This window comes from Notolepis coatsorum (genome assembly GCF_963971535.1).
Source record: "Notolepis coatsorum genome assembly, chromosome: 14".
Lineage (NCBI taxonomy): Eukaryota > Metazoa > Chordata > Actinopteri > Aulopiformes > Paralepididae > Notolepis > Notolepis coatsorum.
Window position 1 is genome coordinate 64,492,665 of NC_140178.1, and position 21,267 is coordinate 64,513,931.

General features: G+C 42.9%; 1 protein-coding gene across 1 annotated transcript in view; it reads left to right on the forward strand.

Annotated features, from left to right (window-relative positions):
- cyth1a (cytohesin 1a) overlaps positions 1–18,018 on the forward strand; it is a 98,343-nt gene extending 80,325 nt beyond the window's left edge. The window contains exons 12-13 of the mRNA XM_084329479.1: positions 682–836; positions 15,987–18,018. Coding sequence (XP_084185605.1) covers positions 682–836; positions 15,987–16,065 — 234 coding nt within the window. The 3' untranslated portion in view covers positions 16,066–18,018. The remainder of the gene's footprint in view (positions 1–681; positions 837–15,986) is intronic.
- The last annotated feature ends 3,249 nt before the right edge of the window (positions 18,019–21,267 follow it).

The window sequence follows — 21,267 nt, forward strand, 5'->3', positions numbered from 1 at the left end:
ACCATTTTTTATCATTGGAGAATTGATAAACATGGTGAAATACCACATTAAGACACCAATACCTTGAGGAACCTCACATAATTGTGATTTGGTATTAAAAAAATTATTTCTGTAGTGTAATTGTTCAGTGATTGGATGGCACTTTTGTTTTGGAAATTGCTAATTTCTTTAAGCTTTTATCCAAAGGGCTTTACAATTTGTTCCTCACATTAATCCATTCATTAACACACTGACTGCAGAGGCAACCATGCAGAGTGCCAACCTGCTCATCGGGTGCAGTGAGTTAAGTGTCTTGCTCAAGGAGCCAGTCTCCCCCAATAAGTGGGTTAAATCTGTAACTGGGGTATAGTGTTTACATGTGTCGACCGAAAACCAACCTAACCTTAAACCAACCTAACTCCTAACCCAAAACCTGGTCACGTGAGTAGCGAAGTTCATTCTCCATGCATCTAAATGTAGCCACTGTCAATATTCTTGCTAGTTAGTCTTGTTTGACCGTTGATTAATCCACTCCAGGTCTTGCACTATCCATGCTACCGGCTCGTTAACTCACTTCTGGTGTAGAGCTTAGCAAGACGAGGAAGCACTGGGGTGTTTCACACAGTTCATCTTTCCTCAGACACAGTCCGTTGCCGCTTGTTAGCATAATACTAACCCCCGTCTCCTCACCACTCTCTGTAGAACTGTTTTGAGCTCTTCATACCCGACAACAAGGACCAGGTGATCAAGGCATGCAAGACGGAAGCAGATGGCCGCGTGGTGGAGGGCAACCACACCTTCTACCGCATCTCCGCCCCCACAACTGAGGAGAAAGATGAGTGGATGAACAGCATCAAGTGAGTTTCAGTAGGGAAATGGTGGTATGCACTAGTACTAGTCTGTATAAATTAAGAGACTCTAGGAAACCATGTGACTATGTGAAATAAGGGCTTTTTATTCACATAACTAAGTATTTTTGTTCTGGCTTCATGCAAGACATGTTCTTCCTCTGCCTGAGTCACTAGCCTGGTCAGATGAGCTCAATGGTACACTAGTTGAAGAAACATGGCTTGGTTTCAAAACCAAATTTTCAACAATACTAAATGACATGGCCCCCCTAAGAACCACCAGGGTAAAAAAACGTGCTGAGCCGTGGATGCACTCCGAAATATTGGCCGCTATGAAAACCAGAGACAAAAAATGCTCTGAGTTTTGTAAAAGTCAGTCAAAGCTTACCAAAAGCACGAGCAGCGAACTCCAAGCCTACGTGACTGAACTCAAACTGGAAAGAAACCGACTAAGAAATGACGTAAACTCCACTCTCAAAGAACACCTACGGGAGACTGCAATTCGAAACTGGCCCCTGTAAATGTCCTAACCCAACCCCCTCCAATGTACAGTAAATTACCTAGTATGGTTTTGTCAATATTCCAATGTACAGTTTTGCTTGTTTGTACAGTGTTTCCCCCTCCCCCAACCCCCTCCAATGTACAGTAAATTACCTAGTATGGTTGTCAATATTCCAATGTACAGTTTTGCTTGTACAGTGTTCCCCCCCCCAACCCCTCCTACCCAACCCCCCCCACCCAACCCCACCCAACCTCCTCCAATGTACACTTTTTACGTCAAATGTATATACTCCCTTTTCTGGACTCTTTTTGTATCACAAACAGTACTGTATTTGCAAATCTGGTATGTCAAATGTATAGATGTAGCAGTACTGTCTATCTGTATGTCATGTATGTCATATATGTCCTGATGAATTGAAAATGGGGGACCCTGATGTAAACGAGACGAAAGTCTTTTTCTGGTCTGCATCCCCTTAACAATTGTATGTATTGAGCTGTACTCTACTGTAACCATTCTGCAATCTGTTAATAAAGTTTTCAATCAATCAATCAATAGCATACAGAAATTATTTCTTATAATAATTAATAATTTGATTGATGATTGATTTTTTTTATTATTATTACTTACATGAAAACAAGACAACACAATAACCACAATAACAATACACAGAACTTCACAGGGAGATAACAGAAACAATAATAATACAGAAATAACAAATTATATAAAAAAAAAAAAAAATTTAAGGGTACTATCTCATAAATGGCCTTTCCCAGTATTCAGCACCGTTTCCCGGCCGTGTGGCCCTATATTAATAAAACGTATGTCTCTAATTCTCAAAAAGGCGTATTCTTCCAATTCACCTCACAACATTCACCCTCACCGAACTGAGTCATCTCAAAATGTGCATATCAGTGATGTCAGAGATTTCCCAGCTGCATAACAATGTGGCAGTTGCCACCGGGCCACACAGTGGTTGGAGCCCAGCCTCAAAACAGCCTAAGGTCCTGAGGTAGAAAGACGCTGCTTTTGAGTACCCAAATAGAAATACAAAACAATTAACCTTCTTGAAAAACAAAAACCTACAGAGGTGTTCCATAGACTCACAGGAACCGTGTAAAAGTGCCCAAATAGTGAAGAAATTGCAAAATAGCTCCCCCCCAATAAAATCCCCCCAGTTAAAGTCAAGAGGACAACACAAAAGACAAGACAGACGAGACATTTCCTCCTCCCCCTCCCACGAGACCGCCGGACTCCCCCGGACAAGCACCCCAACCCCGCTCAGCCGCACACGGCGGTTCTGACCTTTTCAGCTGCTGCGACCCACAGTTCAATCCCAGCCTGCCCCACCCCAATCACCCGCGCTGTGGATATCTCAAGACAAATCACATCCAACAGTGTTAGGGACCAGTTAATCACTGTGAGCTTCTCGGGCTCCTTCCATCTCAATGCTATTAGCTTCTTCGCTGCTGTGACGCCCGCTAGGATAACCCTTTTTTGTTGTACAGACGCGGGTAGTGTTGTTATATCGTTCAGGAGTAGCGTAACAGCTGTGAATGGGATTGTTAAGCCACATAGATCTGAAAGTTTGTCCGTTATTGACCTCCAGAAGCGGGCTACTGGTGGGCAATCCCAATACATATGCATATAAGTGCCAGTGGCCCTTTGAGAGCACAAAGTGCACCGAGAGTCGGTTACCAGTCCCATAGCAAATAGCTTCCTAGGTGTAAGATAGGTCCTATGAATATAATTAAAATGTATTTGCTGGTGATTGGGGTTGCGGGAGGACAATGCCACATTTGTCCAAACCTCATCCTAGTCAAACTCGGGGTCCAACTCCGGGATATCCCCACGCCAGATTGTATCCAATGATACATTTTTATACGTGGATTGAATTAAGAGCGTATAAAAGTCTGAGACAAACCCTCTGGAGGTTGTCCTGTCCACTATGAGCCTGAGGAAGGGGTGTGGGTGCAAAGCTTGAGCCCACGGCACGCCATGCGCCCTCAGCGCTGACCTTAGTTGAAGGTAAAGAAAGGACTCGCCGGGAAGATCATAAAATTCTTTTAAGTCCTGAAACGATTGAAGGCCGTTCTTATCATAAATATCCACCAGAGTATGAACTCCCCTCCTTTGCCATTGAGGAATACTAACCGGTTTGTGCCCAACAAGTAGTTGCTGGTTATTAAAAATTGGAGAGTCCAGGTGCCATGGGCATTTAACCGCACACGACTTCTGTACATTACGCCATGTTTGGATCACGTGAGTTATGATCGGTCCATATCTTAGTCGGCATTTTGAAATAGGATAGTGGAGTATACTACATCCTGTAATCTTAGCGGTGAGACCGCCGCCGCTTCTAAGGAGCGCCAAGATACAGCATCTACAGGGTCTAGCCAGCACATCAGAGGTCTCAGTGAAAAGGACCAGAAATAAAGCTTAAAATCAGGGATTGCGAGGCCCCCATCTTGTTTCCTACGTTGAGTGGTAGCTCTTTTGATTCTCGGGCGTTTGTTATTCCAGATAAACTTAGATATCATCGATTGTACCTTGCGCCAGTGGTCTATTGGAGGGGGCAGGGGGAGCATTGAGCTAACAAAATTTATCCTAGGCAGGACGTTCATTTTGATTATGGAAGCCCGGGCTTGCAAGGAGTTAGGAAGGGACGACCATCTATCTAGATCCTGGTGTATTTTATCATAAGTACCCGTGAAGTTGTATTTAGTAGTTTGACTTAGTGTGGGGAATATCTCTATGCCTAAGTATTTAAAATGTTCCACTATGGGGATATCAGCTGGTAGTCTCACCGCCTTGGCCAGCTCATTAAGAGGTAGGCAGGCTGATTTGTTCCAGTTAATCTTAAAGCCTGACAATTTACCAAAGTCGTCGATTATTTCCAGTAATTTTGTGGCCGACTGGGAGGGGTCATTCATAAAAATCAGTAGGTCATCTGCATAGAGAGCAATTTTGTGTGGTGTATTATTGATCATTATGGGGACGATGTCCTCCGATTGCCTAATAAATTGGGCCAATGGTTCGAGGGAAAGCGCGAATAGTCCTGGGCTCAGAGGACAACCCTGTCTAGAAGATCTGGAGACTGGAAAAAGTGTGGAACAGTTTTTGCCTGTCAGTATCATCGCCGACGGTGAGGCATACAGGACTTTAATCATATGAATAAAACTCTTTCCAAGTCCCATAACCTCAAGTACCTTCCACAGGTATGACCATTCTAGTCTGTCAAATGCCTTCATGGCATCCAAGGACAGAACTGTGGCCGGAGCTGTATTGTCTTTACTGTTATCGATTACATGTAACAGCCTCCTAAGATTATCTGCAGCCAGGCGCCCCGGGATAAAACCAGTTTGATCACAGTGTACCAGTACCGTCATAAACTTCTGCAGGCAGCGGGCCAGTACCTTGGCAAACACTTTAAGATCGGCCCCGAGAAGACTCAAGGGGGCCTATAGCTACCACAGTCATTGGGATCTCTATCCTTCTTAAGAAGTAAAGAAATCAATGCCATGTTGACATCTCTTGAGAACTCCCCTTGTTCGATAGCGCAATTGATCATATCGAGCATCAATGGACCCAATTGGTCCCAGAAAGCTAAATATACCTCGGGTGGAATCCCATCCCAGCCTGGTGCCTTACCCCTTTGCATTTCAGCAATCGTCTCCCTAAGTTCCATAAGAGTGATCGGTTTCCCCAGTTCCTTAGCCTCTTCCTCAGAAATGTGGGGTATCTCAAGCCCGCCAATGAACGATTCAAATTTAGAATTATCTAAATTAACCTCTGAGCTATATAACTGTGAGTAAAACTCTTTAAAAGTGTCGTTGATCTTTTTCGAATCAGTAGTGACTGTTCCCTGTCGCGTCTTGATCGAAGGAATATCCGAGAAATTATCATTCGAGCGTATTTTCATTGCCAGTAGATGGCTAGGCCTGGAACCGTGAAAGTAGTAATTTTGCCTTGTCCTATGTATCAAGAACTCAGACTGTTGCTTAAGTATGGAGTTTATTTCTTTCTTGACTATCTTGCGTTGTGTGTTTAGTCGTTCACTATAGTTAGCTTGCAAAGATGTGTATAGGTCCGCGTATAATGTTTCCAGTCCTTCTAGTTTTTTGACCGGGATTTACGCAAATTGGAGGCGAAAAGTGTGACATGACTGATAAATCCCTTCAATGCGTTCCACAGGACCCTAGGGTCTTCGACTGTGCCGACGTTGATCTGCAAGAATTCAACTAGTTTACTCCTGAACTCAGTACAGAAATCATCGCTTTTTAATAAGGTTGAGTTAAAACGCCATCTGGGAGCTCTCGTGGAGAGCTTGCCAAAGGTTGCTATAAGGGAAATCACCTTGTGGTCCGAGAGAGCTAGGGGAACCAATGAGACGTCGAAACTATCAAAAATATTAGGGGACGCGAACGCATAGTCTATTCGAGAGAAGGTTTTGTGTCTGGCTGACTGGTGAGAGTAATCCTTGAGGGTGGGATTGGATATGCGCCAGAGGTCTGCGAGCCCCGTGTCCTGGGCCCACATCCTGAGGGCCTTAGAGGACTGTTTTTGGTCACGTGTTTCAGAGGACCCGGACCTATCCATCTCCGCATCCCAGCATGCATTAAAATCGCCACCCACAATGAGAGCGTATCCAGTAAGTTCCAACATATTCCTTGTGATTGTTTTATAGAACGCTGAATCAAATGTGTTATGGGCATACAATGCGATTATTGCTATCTTCCTATGAGAAAACTCAACTTTTGCTATAGTAATCCTTCCCTCCGTGTCCGACCACACATCCAGGACTTTGATATCAAGGTTACGTCTTGTAACTATAACGACTCCTTTTGTCTTATCGGCTGAGGATGAGGAGATAACATGATATTGTCGATTTGCTAGCCTTGATACATCACTCACCAATAAGTGCGTCTCACTAAGAAGAGCAATGTCAATACTTCTTCTCTTCAATAACCAAAGGACACTGGTACGCTTGTGTGGGGTGTTAAGACCTCCTGCGTTCCAAATTAAAATATTCAATTTAGCCATGGTCGAATTTGTCTAAATGCGTAGAGAACATACCAGTGCAGCCAGGCTGAGGACAGAGGCGCTGATCCAGGCGGGCCCAGACGGTCAATCCCAAGAGTTCAGAGGAGGAACAATTACACACATATAGGACAACAGTACAGAAAACACAGAAAAATACCACCCCAGTTACAACCCCCCTTACTTCTACTCTATACACTAACCCACCCATCCTAATATTAACCTTCCTATACCCACTCTCCAATCCCCTCCCTATGCTCCATCCACTAAGGATGGTCATCTTCCTATCGTTTCCCACTGGAATCATGGATCCAATAAGACGCTCTTCACTCCGACCCCCTCTCTAGATAAAACCCTGATTAAACCCCCCACTAGTCCAAGAAACAAAAATTAAAATTAAAATAAAGTTATTGGTCAAGGTGCAAGCATTTCACCGTCCCTCTGGTCAGGCACATAGGCTGGAATGACAAAATCCTATATAAGAATAGGAGTAAACACCTTCATTAACTCGGAGGTAGTAATAAGCTATACCTGACACAACCTGTTATTATATATTATATATATATAACCGACATTCAATGACCGGAGCCTAAGGCTCAAATCCGGCCAAACCCAGTCCAAACAACAACAAAAAAAAACCTAGAAACACAACAAAACAGATCAACCGAAGGTATTACTAGTGAAAACAAACGTGAGCATTGGCCCTAATATGAGCCAACTATAAGGGAAAAATTTGCTATTATATAATAACTCAACGCCATCCCTGTAACCAACTACTTCTGAACGTCGCAATGCTTCAGCACAAATAGATAAAAAAAAATAAAAGAATTAAAGCATACCAGAAGACGGTTAAGGCAGGACCCGATCACAGTTAAATTGTGCAAACAGATGTCATTTAAACAGCAACAATAAAAAAAAATATATATATGTAAGCCTCCGGTTACCACAGTACGTTGCTCCTGTATGATCAGCTTTTAGCGTCCCACTACGGACACTCAAATACAAATGGATATAAAAAATTTAAGCATACAAGAAGTTAGTTAAGGCAGGACCCGATCACAATTAAATTGTGCAAAACGATGTCACTTAAACAGCAACAACAACCAAAATATGTAAGCATTAACGGATCTCGAATGACCCGGTACGGGCGATAGACATAGCATGCCCGAGGCTAGCGCGTCCGCTAGTGATGAATCCAGCTAGCACGCTAGCATCTGTTATGTACATTGTCCAGCTAGCTCGCTAGCATTCATAGAGGTGACACACATGTACGACCACGAGGTCAGCATTAGCAAGTAACAGAAGTCATTGAGATGCCCCGCTAGTTTGGATGGGCAAGGACCAGTTAGCCTGTTTGGGCATGACATTATACTTTTGTGATTAGTCCGCCATATCAATGTATTTAGGCCCACATCGCCACGTCACTCACCTGACACAGTTATCAAGCTACGGTCTCGGCTATCCCCCCCCGAGATATTCCTCCGCTTTAGCCATCGACCAAAAAGATCGACGTTCATCGCCCTTGCACAGCACAGATAATCTTGCGGGGAAGAATAGCGTAGGCCTCAGGCCCAATTTCCATAGCCTGGCCATGACCACTTTGTACCCGCCTCTTTGTGCTTGAACCTCCGGCGTAAAGTCTTCGAAAATGGCCACTTTGTGATTGCCGAGACTGAGTTCACCTCTCCTGGCACGGGCCGACCGCATGATGAGCTCCCTCTGTTGTATATCAAAAAGCAGGGTAGCCGGACCAGCACTCACAGGTTCAATGGTTTTTAATGGCAGCCTGAATAAATAGCAGACATGTTTCGGACAATGTCCTTCTTCAGTGATATGGCTAGCTCCCTCCGTTGTAGCCTGTTTAGCTTAACAATGATGGGCCTCGGCTCCCTCCAGGACTGATCTTGCCCGCTCTGTAAGCCGACTCGCACATGGGTGGGCTGGGGAGGACATCCTCCCCCAGTATCTTTTGCAACAACTCCGGCATGGTCTCCGAGGGACGACCTCCCTCACTGCCCTCCGGGACACCAACGATCCTGATGTTGTAACGCCTCTCCCGGGACTGCATTTCAACAAGGAGTTTGGCAACGTCAGCCTGTCTAGCCAGCAGGGAGCTCTCCAGACACGCAATCCTCTCGCCCTGTTGTGAGGCCTCTGTCGTTAGCGAAGCTAGTTCGTTAGCATTAGCCGTGGAGGCAGCGTGTAGCGACTCCATCTTCTCTCTCAACGGGTTGACCGCCAACCTAATTTCCTCCGTCACTGCCCGATGAAGGGTATCAAAAAATTCCGCCTGTGCTTTTCTTTCAGCGAAGCGTACTTCAAAGTCTGCATGGAGTTTGGTCATGACCGAGAGAACAGCTTCACTTATTTCACTGATTCCGGGGCGAAGGCGAGGATGGATTCGGTGACAGTCTGCCGGCTGGCGTACTCATGGCCCGGGTCTCCATTAACACCGCAAAAAGTTGAAAAAAGTCGACGAAAGTAGTTGACACTCCACGACCCAACAAGAAAACCAATAACAAATAAAAATAAAATAAAGACTAATGGGGTGAAAAGTGTATTTTAGCACGTTAGTAGGGATCTCTCGTGAAACACGTCCTACTCCATGAATGCCTGGCTCCGCATACAGAAATGATTTCTATACATTTATTTTTTGAAAGTCTGAACTTTGATAAAAACATATAAAATGCCATTTCTACTTCCGGTTTGAGAACGAGATGTAGCGGACACGTTTGGTCAACGCTCCGCTCCCGTTAATGTTAATTTAGCTTCAAAACCTTATTTGTACAACACTAATGTGTTTAAACCTCATCGTATATATTAAATAAGACCTTCTACTAACTATATCAACAGAAAGAAAGATTCAACATGGGACCAAAGAAAGAGAAAGAACCTGGAAAGAGACACGGAGTAGACAATATAACGGCCCCGGCTGTGACTCGCTCCGCGAGGGAGATAGCAGCGGACAATATAACGGTCCCGGCGATGACTTGCTCCGTGAGGGAGATAGCAGCGGACAATATAACGGTCCCGGCGATGACTTGCCCCGTGAGGGAGATAGCAGAGGACAATATAACGGTCCCGGCGGGGTCGAGCTTCATGAAAAGGGATAGCAGTGGAAATTGAGAAGAAAATATCCGACAATATCACGGCTCCTGCCAACGCTCCTGCAACCTCAACCGATACAGGCATGGAGAATACACCACCCGATTTCAAGTCTCTGACTAATCTGATAAAGGAATTGATGGATAAAGCGGACGTCAAGGCTGACGCCAAGGCTGACGCTTTTAAATTATATATCGATGCTAAATTCGAAGAGGTTAAAACAGCGGCTGCAAAACAATCCGAGCATATTACTGCAGTTGAAAACACCGTGATCGAATTTACACTGAAAATCGAGGAGAACAAGAATACTCTTCATTCCCTAATAGATAGTGTGTACGTAAATGAAAATGTATGTGTCTGATAAAGAGATAGGTATATATGGATGAAAAGGCATGTGTCTGATAGGGATATATTATTAAAATATTGTATAATTGGCTGATATGAACATAGATAATGTATGTAAAAGCTAAATAGTATATTATGCTGTATTGTATTATGAATTAATTATGAGTAGGTATTGTATTGTATTATGAATTCATAAGGCGTATATATTGTTGTATTGTATTATGAATTTGATTAGGGTTTTTATTGTTGTTTTAATTGTCTGTATGACATGTAAATGTTGTGAGTGTATAAGTCTGTAACTGTATTTTATGTGTTATGGACCCCAGGAAGAATAGCCCCAGCACTGCTGTGGCTAATGGGGATCCAAATAAACTTATAAACTTATGAAGGAATCATAAGGCTATGCAACAGGGGGACAAAGAGCTTTTGCAGAAGATGCATGACAACGAAGAGAAATCAATGGAGAGGCTGCTCGATTTCGAACGTCACTATCGTAGATTTAATATCCGTATTGTGGGATTGGATGAATGAATGAATCAGTCAAATGCACAGACGACACATTTCCAGCAGTGTTAGCTGAAATTCTAGGTAAAGAAATCCTCCCCACATTACCGTTAGTGGATCATTGCAACAGAATCGGTACCCGGGACCCCAGCGGCAAGAAGGTGAGAGTTATCATTGCTACTCTGCGTAAAACAGAAATAAGAGACACGGTCATCAGAGAGGCACGTAAGCAATGGGGGAAACTGAAATATAACGATAAACCAGTGTCGTTCTACGAAGATTTGTGCAGGGAGGCTATAATCCGACGAGCCCCTTACAAGGAAGTGATGCAGAAGCTCTACAAGAGAAAACTCCAGCCCAGCCTACGCTACCCAGCGTTTCTTTCCATTGTGGGGGAAAATGGGAAAAGAATCGGGATACGCTCGCCTGAAGCCGCCGAAGATTACATGAAGGAAACGCAACATGATACCGGCCCCCCGGGGCCGGGCGCATCATCGGCCCGTCTCAGATGACAAGCTTATTCATCTATTTTTATTTTTATTTTTTTTATTTGGATGACTTTGCCATGGCTCGGACTTCAAAAGCGGCAGCAAATAAGCCTGTTGACAACACAACATTGAGGTACAAATAGTTTAATACGAAACGATAGGCACTATATTTATAGATTTCTGGTTTTTGTGCAGGCAATATTCTGACGTTGACATTTTGGAACACTCCGGAACATTCTGGATTCTTCCCTCGATCGTTCAGTGTCATACTGGAATATACTGGAATACACTGGAATGACATAACTCTTGGATAGGAAGAATAATCTGGAACATAACATCAGTTTATACAAGTCAAGATCGGTGGCTAACTTTCTAGAATACACTGTACTCTTACAATGAAGGCCTGTGAACAATAACATTCGGTATGTATATGCACATGAACCAGTTATGGAAGTTCAATAAACCCTCATAACGGTTTAATGCCCACACTTGTCGGGGGACGAACTGCATACAAGGATTTAAAAAACTCATTTTCATCTAAAGGTATAAGCTTGACAAAGTTATTTTAATATTTTAAGCAATTGCTCCATTATTTTAGGGATTTACATAATTTAGTTCTAAATTTTTTTTTTTTTTTTGTAAGGTTCCAACATATACGTGTTAGTAGAAGGTTCAAATAAATATGCCAATTGAGGTATATTTTTCATATTTCATTTTATTTTTATTACATTAAAGGGAAGGCGCTAGACCACGAGTGACATTCTATTAAAACGTTTTAGATCCTATGGCAACTAGCATAGGAAAGTTAAGGTTAAAAGGCACACTTTGGGCAAACCGGTGGTGTAAGGGAGGGAGTTATACGCGAAGATTGTGTCTAAGGAACACAGCCCTGTACGACTCTCTGAGGGAGGGGGATTTAGGGGTTTATTTGTATATATGTATGTTTTTAAGCTCGGCTCTCAACGGGACCTCAATAGTTCGATGTATATCCATTGTGAATCCGCACTCCAGAAGCACTACCAACAATTACACAACAACATGTATAGATTATGGCTAGTTTGAATATAATGATCTGGAATACTGGGGGAATAAATAATCAACATAAACGCAAAAGCGTGCTCACACTGATGAAAAACAAACAGGTTGACGTGGCTCTTCTAAGCGAAACGCACATTTTAGTGGAAGACAAAGCTACGTTAGCGGACAACATATATCATAACATTAGTCACTCTTCCTTTGGAACGAGATCCCGTGGAGTTGCTATAGTCGTGAAACGGAAGTTGAATATTGAATTGAAGGAAGTATGGTCTGATACATATGGTCGGATAACCATAGCTAAAATTGTATACAGGAATAGGAAAATAGCGTTGGTAGCGGTATATGCCCCAAATTTGTACGAAGCTAACTTCTACACTACACTTACCAGAACAATGTTAAACCTTCCTGAATACTCATTTATAATTGGCGCGGACTTTAATGCCATTTGGGATCCTGCGATGGATAAATCATATCCCACCTTTTCCAACGACCAGAAAAATTCATCTAATGCGTTAAAGGATTGGTCTAAGAATACAGGTGTAAATGATCTATGGCGATCACTCAACCCTACGACCCGAAAGTACTCTTGTCGATCTGCAAGACATAACACACTTTCCAGAATAGATTACGTTTTTGCATCCCCGAGACTATTTGATAACTCTGACGTGGAAATGGTACCCAATGCACTATCAGATCACTGTTATTTACCCCTAAAAGGATCATTTGGTATACTTTGGTCATCCCGAGCCCCAAGATGGCGATTTAACTCGATATTGCTGAAAAACAAGGAATTCATTACACGATTCAAAGAAGCTCTTTCTGTATTCCTACTGGAGAATGCGAAATCGGTACAGGACCCCAGAATATTATGGATGTCGGTAAAGGGATTGATCAAGGATTTTACCAGTACTTTTCCTCCAAAATACGCAAGAATCGTTGCTCAAAACTGGCAGAGCTGGAAATGCTTTACTCTACGTTATTTTCCTCTTTACGATACAACTACTCGGTTCGACTGGAAACTCAAATTAATGTGTTAAAAAAAGAGATTAATGCCATTTATAAACAACAATCTGAAGTTCAAATACGTAGCACAAGACAACAGCATTACTTTCATGGTTCTAAACCAAGTCACCTACTAGCTATGCAGTTAAGAGTCCACGCAAAATTTGCAGATATGACTACCATTAAGGCACAGCAAGGACTTGTTACAGACCCTAAAAAAATCAACGAGACATTCAAAGAGTTCTACTCCAACTCCAATAAATCAGAAACGGCCTTCGATCAAAACAAAATGGACACATATCTTAATCAAATTAACCTTCCTAAACTATCAGAGGATGACGCTAAACAGTTAGAAACACCCATCACACTAGATGAACTTAGGGAGGCCATATCTGAAATGCAAAGTGGTAGGGCTCCTGGAAGAGACGGTATCCCACCAGAAATGTACCTCTCATGTTGGGACGTAATTGGACCCCTATTACTTAATATGATTTTATATTCAATCAAGGAGGGGAACTTCCATAAGAACGACAATATTGCACTCATAACAGTCCTCCTTAAAAAAGACAAAGACCCCACAGATTGCGGTAGTTACAGACCCTTAAGCCTCCTCGGAACCGATATCAAGCTGTACTCCAAGGTATTAGCCATCAGACTTCAAAAGCATATGGCGTCTTTAGTTCATCCTGATCAGACTGGCTTCATAAGAGGCCGCTTGATCACGGATAATATAAGACGGTTACTACATGTGCTAGATGCCAGCAAGGATGACACCACACCTAAGGCGATGCTGTCCCTGGATGCGATGAAAGCCTTTGATAGGTTGGAATGGTCTTATCTATGGGCAGTATTAGAAAGGATGGGGTTAGGAAAAGGATTCATTGATATGATTAAAGTATTATACAAAGACCCATCGGCCATGATTACAACAGGTATAATCACCTCCGAAATCTTTCCGGTATCACGCTCTTCTAGACAGGGTTGCCCTCTTAGCCCCGGACTATTCGCTTTATCATTAGAGCCTTTAGCACAATATATAAGACAATCCCAATCCATAGAACCAACCGCAATCAAGGGCACACAACATCAAATTAGTTTATATGCGGACGACGTAATACTGTTCATGCAAAACCCTAACACCTCAATGCCTCATCTTCTCAAGTTGATTGATGACTTTGGCAATCTATCGGGATTTAGGATAAATTGGCCAAAGTCGGCTTTCCTTCCACTTAATGCCCCTGCAAAAAATATACTCCTTCCAGAAGAAATACCAATGGTTAAACACTTCAGATGTTTAGGAGTTGAAGTATTCCCTACTATAAGCCAAACGGTGAAGTACAATTACATAAAAATCCAAGATAAGATCAAATACGACTTTGACAGGTGGTCCAAACTTAAAAACTCAGTACAGGCACGGGTATCAATAGTTAAGATGGATGTCCTACCTAGAATCAACTTCATTAGCTCAATGCTACCGTTACCCCTCTACCGCATACACATTTATTTGGAATAACAAACCTCCACGTATAAAAAGATCCACCGCACAGAGAAACAAAGCCGACGGAGGTATGGCATTTCCAGATTTTTACCACTATTTTAAGGCGTACACTTTAAGACCACTGACAACCTGGTTTGATTCCCAAGCATCTGTATCCTGGAGAAACTTAGAAGTAAATATAGTAGCACCACATAGACTGCAGGACATAGTATACACCAAATTATCAATTAAGCAATGCGAATTGAAATTTGGCCCCATAATTACTCATGCGATCCGGATATGGTGTGAAACACAAAAAAAATATTCTAACCTACATAAATGGCATAGTCATACTCCCCTATTCAATAACAATGCACTCCTGATTGGAAAACGACCTATAAGATACCCTAAATGGGAAAAGCAGGGCATACACACATTAAGAGATGTTTTCAACAAACAGGTTTTTTGTAGATATAAAGACATACATACATTTTTTTTATCTCACCAGTTCCACACATTATTTTTACGCACAGTTATTGGTATGTTTGAAGGCTCATGGAGTCCCATTAAGGATACCAATTGAACACCACAGATATCACAAATTCTTCTATGAAAGAGAGACATCGAGAGGTTTTGTATCTGATTTTTATCATCAATTACTAACGTCCTCGTATGGAATCCTCCCCCTAGACTCAGTCTGGAGGAGGGATATACCAGACCTGGAAATAAATTGATTGGCAAGAAGTCTGGGCAAACGTTCGAATTGCGTCACGTAACCCGGACCATCAACAAATTAATCTTAACTATATTCATAGGACATACCTGACTCCTATAAGATTGAACAGAATGGGACTTAAACAAGACTCCAGATGTTTCTTATGTACAAATGGGGATGAGGGTACATTTATGCACATGTACTGGGATTGCCCACCAGTTAAGATATTCTGGAAAGAAGTATCCCAGCAATTATCAAATTTCTTAATTCTGAATATACCTGTACACCCCTCTGTATTGCTGTTGAATGATGTTTTTGAGTTTGCAGTCCCTATACAGCTAAAGAGATTAGTTTTATCTGGTATCACAGCGGCTAAAAAGCTGATAGCATCACGATGGTTTCAACCGGAAAAAATTTGTCTGAAGGTTTGGGTTCTTGCATATCTCGATGTGATTTATCTAGAAATATATACAGCAAGAATTTTAGGTGTCAGTGAAACCAAAATTGCAATGTGGTTAGAAGTGGTGGAGAGAATAAAAGCTAGCATATGAATTGTAGTGCCTGGTTAGGAGCGAATGATAATGGATGGATTATCCAAGTGGGGGTCCGGGGGGGGGGGGGGGGGAGCGAGCGAGAGAATATGTATGTATGTAGGGTATTAGATAGCAAGTATTAGGTGTATATCTTGTATACTACATTTATTCAAATGGTGATTTCATTGGATGTGTACTGTTAATTAATGCTTGTATATCTAATTTTATGTTATGTTAAAAAAAAAAAAAAAAAAATCATTTCTTTTTATATCTAAAGTGCCCTACATTACCACCACAGTCACAATGCAGTAATCCATCCACTTCTGAAAACGAGATAAGGAGTGGTTCAATACTCATGCAGGTGCATTTACTTCCTGGCTTTTGACACTGTTTCACCCTTTGCTCCCACACAGATCTGCCATCAGCAGGGACCCCTTCTATGAGATGCTGGCCGCCAGGAAGAAGAAAGTGTCATCTATGAAGAGGCATTAAGAGCTGCTCAGCGCACCTCACATTGCACTTGACAGACTTTGGGGGGGAAACTGTGGGACTCTGCTTAACCAGCTTACCCCCCCTCTAAGGGGCTGCCATGACCGGGGCTGGGGTCTACCTTAAGACCTCTGCAGTGGGGGGGGGGGGGGTCTCTGGGATACACAGCTCATGCTTTGGGACTCTACTGGCTACAAGAAGCATGCTGGAGCTTCTAGGTAGAGCCAGGGTCCCGGGTCAAAGCTTCCCCACTCTCCTGTCTGAATGTTCCCTTTCTCTCAGCTTTGTCCTGTGTGTTTTGTGTATAGTTGTGTGGAACTAGGGGTCTCAGCCACTCTATCCTTGTATGAACCCCCTTTCCATGTGCTTTACAAAAACACTGTATATGTTACACACAGATACACATGCAGTCACCCAGCTGCTGCTCACATCCTTTAAACTCAGCAGGTCTGACCCCGAGTGTGGCAAACTCCAACCAAAATATTCCTACTAGCTTTTTGGAAAGAAAAGTTTTAAGACCTTTTCTCGTGTGCTTTAATACGTTCATCGTGTGTCTATTTTTACAGCTTCTCTCGAGTCTTCTATCAGATTTTCTTTAGTTTGCTTTTTTTTTTTATGGCCTTGTGAGGAAATTAGTACATTATACATTGCCATCTGCTTGTTTTATAGAAAAGCGAAAACTCCACTTTTGGAAGTCTTTCAGTTAAAAAAAAATGCAAAGGTTGCCACTCAGGAGATTGTTTACTACTATGTTCTGGAAGGTTCTGCAGAACCCCATGTTCCCACTCCAAACAACCATGCAAGGAGGAGTTAAAGTCCCAAACTGAACTAAATTGTTAATGTATAAACTGCAATGTGGACTGTAGGACTGCAGTTTGGACAAACACTCTGAAGCATGGTAATTAAAGACTGTAGTGTGTGTGTGATTTGGACAGGAGATTCTGGAGTGTGTGTGATCGTGGGGGTGAGGGGTCTCTCACTGTTCATTTCCTGAAGCGCCTGGAGATTCATTCTGGGGAGTCTTCTGGACAGTTGAGTGTGTATTCAGGATCTTACAGTGTGGTCTGTCTATTACCCCCCCCCCCCCCCATCTGTCTTTATTTTCCTATTTTTCTGTCTGTCTTTTCATATCTCTTTGTTTCTCATCATCTGTCACACACACGTAACAATTGTAACAAAGAAATCTTAATTGATCAGCAAAGAGTTAATCTACTGTTTCTCCTTGTCTGATTAAATGTGACAGAAAAAAATGCCGCTGGTTGGCAACAATAATTCAAGAAGATCCCTAAATTGCCTTTCCAATTGTACATGGGTACATTTAATCACAGCTGATTTTTCAAGCCACAACCCAACCTCAAAGCGTTGTACAATACCTACCTTCAATCTACCGTTGAAGTAGCTGCTCTGTTATTTACTAGGCATCAGTTTATTATGCATATTGAGACAACTTACAAGATAACATTATTGTTGATGCTTTAGACACAATACAGATAAAGCACCGACTTTTGGCAGATCGGTCAGACCGTTTCCTCTTTGAAAGGAGGGGGGGGGGGTATTGTTTTTGTGAAACAATACAAAGCTATTTATATCAGGAACGTGCATGGTGTGGTTGGGGGGGGGGGGGGGGGGGGGTGGAATCCAGTGCCAAGGGAGGAGCCAGATCAGAGAGCACTCCATGACTGGGTGACATCACATGTTGTTTTTTGTAAAAGGAAAATTGTAACATCAGGTGCACTTGGCACTCAGGTAATAATGACATAGTCTCAGCTGGCCATAAAGCTAGTCTTTTATCATAAATGCTCTCTCTCTCACTGTATGTCTTCAGTGCCTGCTGCTCTTCACATGCGATCTCTCGGGCCATTTCCATTTCCTGATCGTCTCCCTCTGCTCCTCTCAGCGCACTGATCCTACAGAGAATTAAAAGCAGAATGCAAATAAAACAATCATACTTCTGGACAGTATTGGTTTATTTATCAACCGTTGTATATACTTAAATGTATAGTGGGTGTCCATCTCCATTTTTACGTCATTTTACGATTTTATGTCTCAGTGTGTTCTTAGTTTGTAGTGAGTGCCATTTTTCTTGATCTTTATTATTATTATTTTTCTATTTCATAGTTGTTTGATTTGAGTTTTCTATCATCCCATGTAATCAAACTGAAATAAAAGGAAGGTAAAAACATGTCTCAAACACTGGTCGTGTGTCTCTCTTCCATAGCACATGCCATGGTATGGTGAGAAGCAACATGTCAATGCAATTCAGAATGACTGAATACCATCATTTGCCAAACACAGGAGTAGGAGTTTGCCAAGGCCCCCAAGTGCGAAGCTCCAATTTTCAAACCGCTGCTCGGCGTTTTGGTTGACATCGACCTGCATTTAATGTGACACCGATCTGCATTTTACTCTGAACACTCGCTCCGTGCCAAGTGAGAGTAGGGCAGGATCTAGCCCCTTTCGTGACTTATGCACCGAGTGAATCCACAGTCACTTGCTCCTCAATAGGAGACCAACGTATGTTGACCATGAAGGACTGGTTCTGGCCGAACCGTTCGTTATACAAGTATCACAGAAATTTCAAAGGTACTCACAGTTGCACAAGGGTTTCGGACAAGAATACGGGATGGTTTGTAAGCTCGGCGTCGCTAATAAACATTTTAAATATCTTTTATAAACTGGTCAACATGGCTCAAAACGGCATTATTGCCGGCGTTGGCTGCCCAATGCAGTGTTGACCAGTTTATAAAAGATATTTAAAATGTTTATTAGCAACGCCGAGCTTTCAAGCCATCCCGTATTTTTGTCTGAAACCCTCGTGCAACTGTGAGTACCTTTGAAATTTCTCTGTGATACCTGTATAACGAACGGTTCGCCCAGAACCAGTCCTTTGTGGTCAACATACGTTGGTTTCCTATTGAGGAGCAAGTGACTGTGGATTCACTCTGTGCATCAGTCACGAAAGGGGCTAGGCAGGATCATGACTAAAAAAATGGGTAGGATTGGTCCGGTAAAACTTTGGCAGGTAGATGACGCTAAATTTAGTTTTACTGTTGCTAATCGTCATCCATTCCAATTCATATACATTTGGACCATGTCTTTTTTCATCATCTGAAGAAAATTGAGAAGTTTGAATGGCTTTTCTAAATGAAGTGTGTAAAACTGCCAGTTTTATTTAGAAATATTGGAAACGGAGATAACCTAGACCTAGACTCTTTATTTTGACATCGGATGACGACGACATGACAGTCTAAACAGCGTGGGAACAATTGTGTAAACTGGCGCAAGACATGTAGGAAATTGGCACGCGGAGGTACGCTCGACTATGGGAGTAGTCAAGTAGCCAAACGTGGAGCCAAAGGTATCACAAAGATGATGCAGTAGCCTACAAGTTAACACATGCATAGTACATGGACTTAACATGTACTGCATGGGGCGGCTAGGTGGTGTAGTGGGCAAGGCGCTCGCCATCAACGCTGGATTCGCTGGGTTCGAGTCCAGCTCTCGGCGTTGCTATCAGCTTGGCTGGTCATTCATACTAACACAATTGACAGTGTTAGGGGTGGGAAAGCTGATGGGTGGGTCCTGGGTGTTGTGGACAGCGACCCCTACAGTTCGGTCGGGGCGCCTGCACAGCGAGGGTAGGATCTGGAGTGGGGTAGTGTGACCTTCCACACGTTACACTCTCCCGGTGAGAATCTGCGCTGCCAGGCTGGCTGCCGGCTGGCTGCACATGTGTCGGAGGAAAGCATGTGACAGTCTCCGGCCTCCCGGACCAACAGTAGGGGGGAGTGCGCAACAACCAGGAAGGGGGTTGGGAATTGGCATTACGACTAACAGTGGGATGGGAGAAAAAAATCGGAAAAAGGAGGGGGGGAAAAGATAATAAAAAAACATGTACTGCATGGAGCAAAGCTTGCGTACATGGTAGACTATACATAACAGGCATAAACGTCAGTACACACTAGATTCACTGGCGGACTCGGTGCCCCCATGGTTGAAAAACGCGCGCTAAAGTGCCCTTTTGAGTGGTGAAAAATGAGAGGGTGTGCCCTATTGGTGCTCTTCCAATGGTCTAAACTTGACCATGTGCCCCACGGTTAAATAATGTCACGCAATAGTGCCCTTTTGAGTGGAAAAAATTTGAGGATGTGCCCTCTTGGTGCCCCTCTAATGGTTAAACGTGACCATGTGCTCCTACAGTTGAAAACATTGCTCTAAAGTGCCCTTTTGAGTGGCCAAAACGAGAGGGTGTGCCCTATTGGTGCCCCTCCAATGGTTAAACTTGACCATGTGCCCCCACAGTTGAAAACATTGCACTAGGGCGGCTGGGTGGCGCAGCGGTCTAAGCATCTGCCCACCACCACAGAGACAGTGGGATGGAATCCAGCTGTGGTGCTTCCGGGTTGGCCGACGTCCATACTAACACAATTGGCAGTGTTAGAGGGTCGGAAACCCGGCAAGGGTGGGTCCTGGTGCCCCCACAGTTGAAAACATTGCGCTAAACCTAAAGTGCCCTTTTGAGTGGAAAAACTAGAGGACGTGGCCATTGGTGCCCTTCCAATGGTCTAAACTTGACCATGTGCCTGACGGTTAAATAATGTCACGCAAAAGTGTTACTACAACTCTGAGCAGCCCCGTCACTACAATATTCCATCCATTTAAGTTTTCAGTTTTAGACACATCCCCTCTTGAATGTTCAGATGCCAGAGGGCTTAATGCAGTCTGAGCTGTAACCCTAAGGTAGGTAATACATCAAGCTTTCTTTGAAGTTGCAAAGTTTGAGTTTGTTTTACCAATTATGCATTACTATAGATATACTAATGTACACTGCAAGTGCTTTTATTGATGGCAGTATGTTTTAGCCTAGGCTAGCTGTATTACTACTGTAGCTAGCTAACTAAACAGGTACCTTGCTTAGCTGATTCTATGCAAACCTGTGTTCTCAATTTAGAAATAAAGTGTACAGCTTTTTTTTGGATTATTTGCACAAAATATATCCATAGCAATTTAAATTCTGTGTGAATTGCTTTTTAAAGCTAATTTAAGAGTGGTAGTAAACTTAAAAGTGGGTTTAGCTTTGGCCTATATTCTATGATTACAGAATGCCAAGGAGAGAAATAAATCGGAAGAATATTAAAAAGCAGCTGAACAATTCTGCGAGAGGCAGCTTCTCTTTGAAGAATTGGGTCCAAAGCAACAATAGTA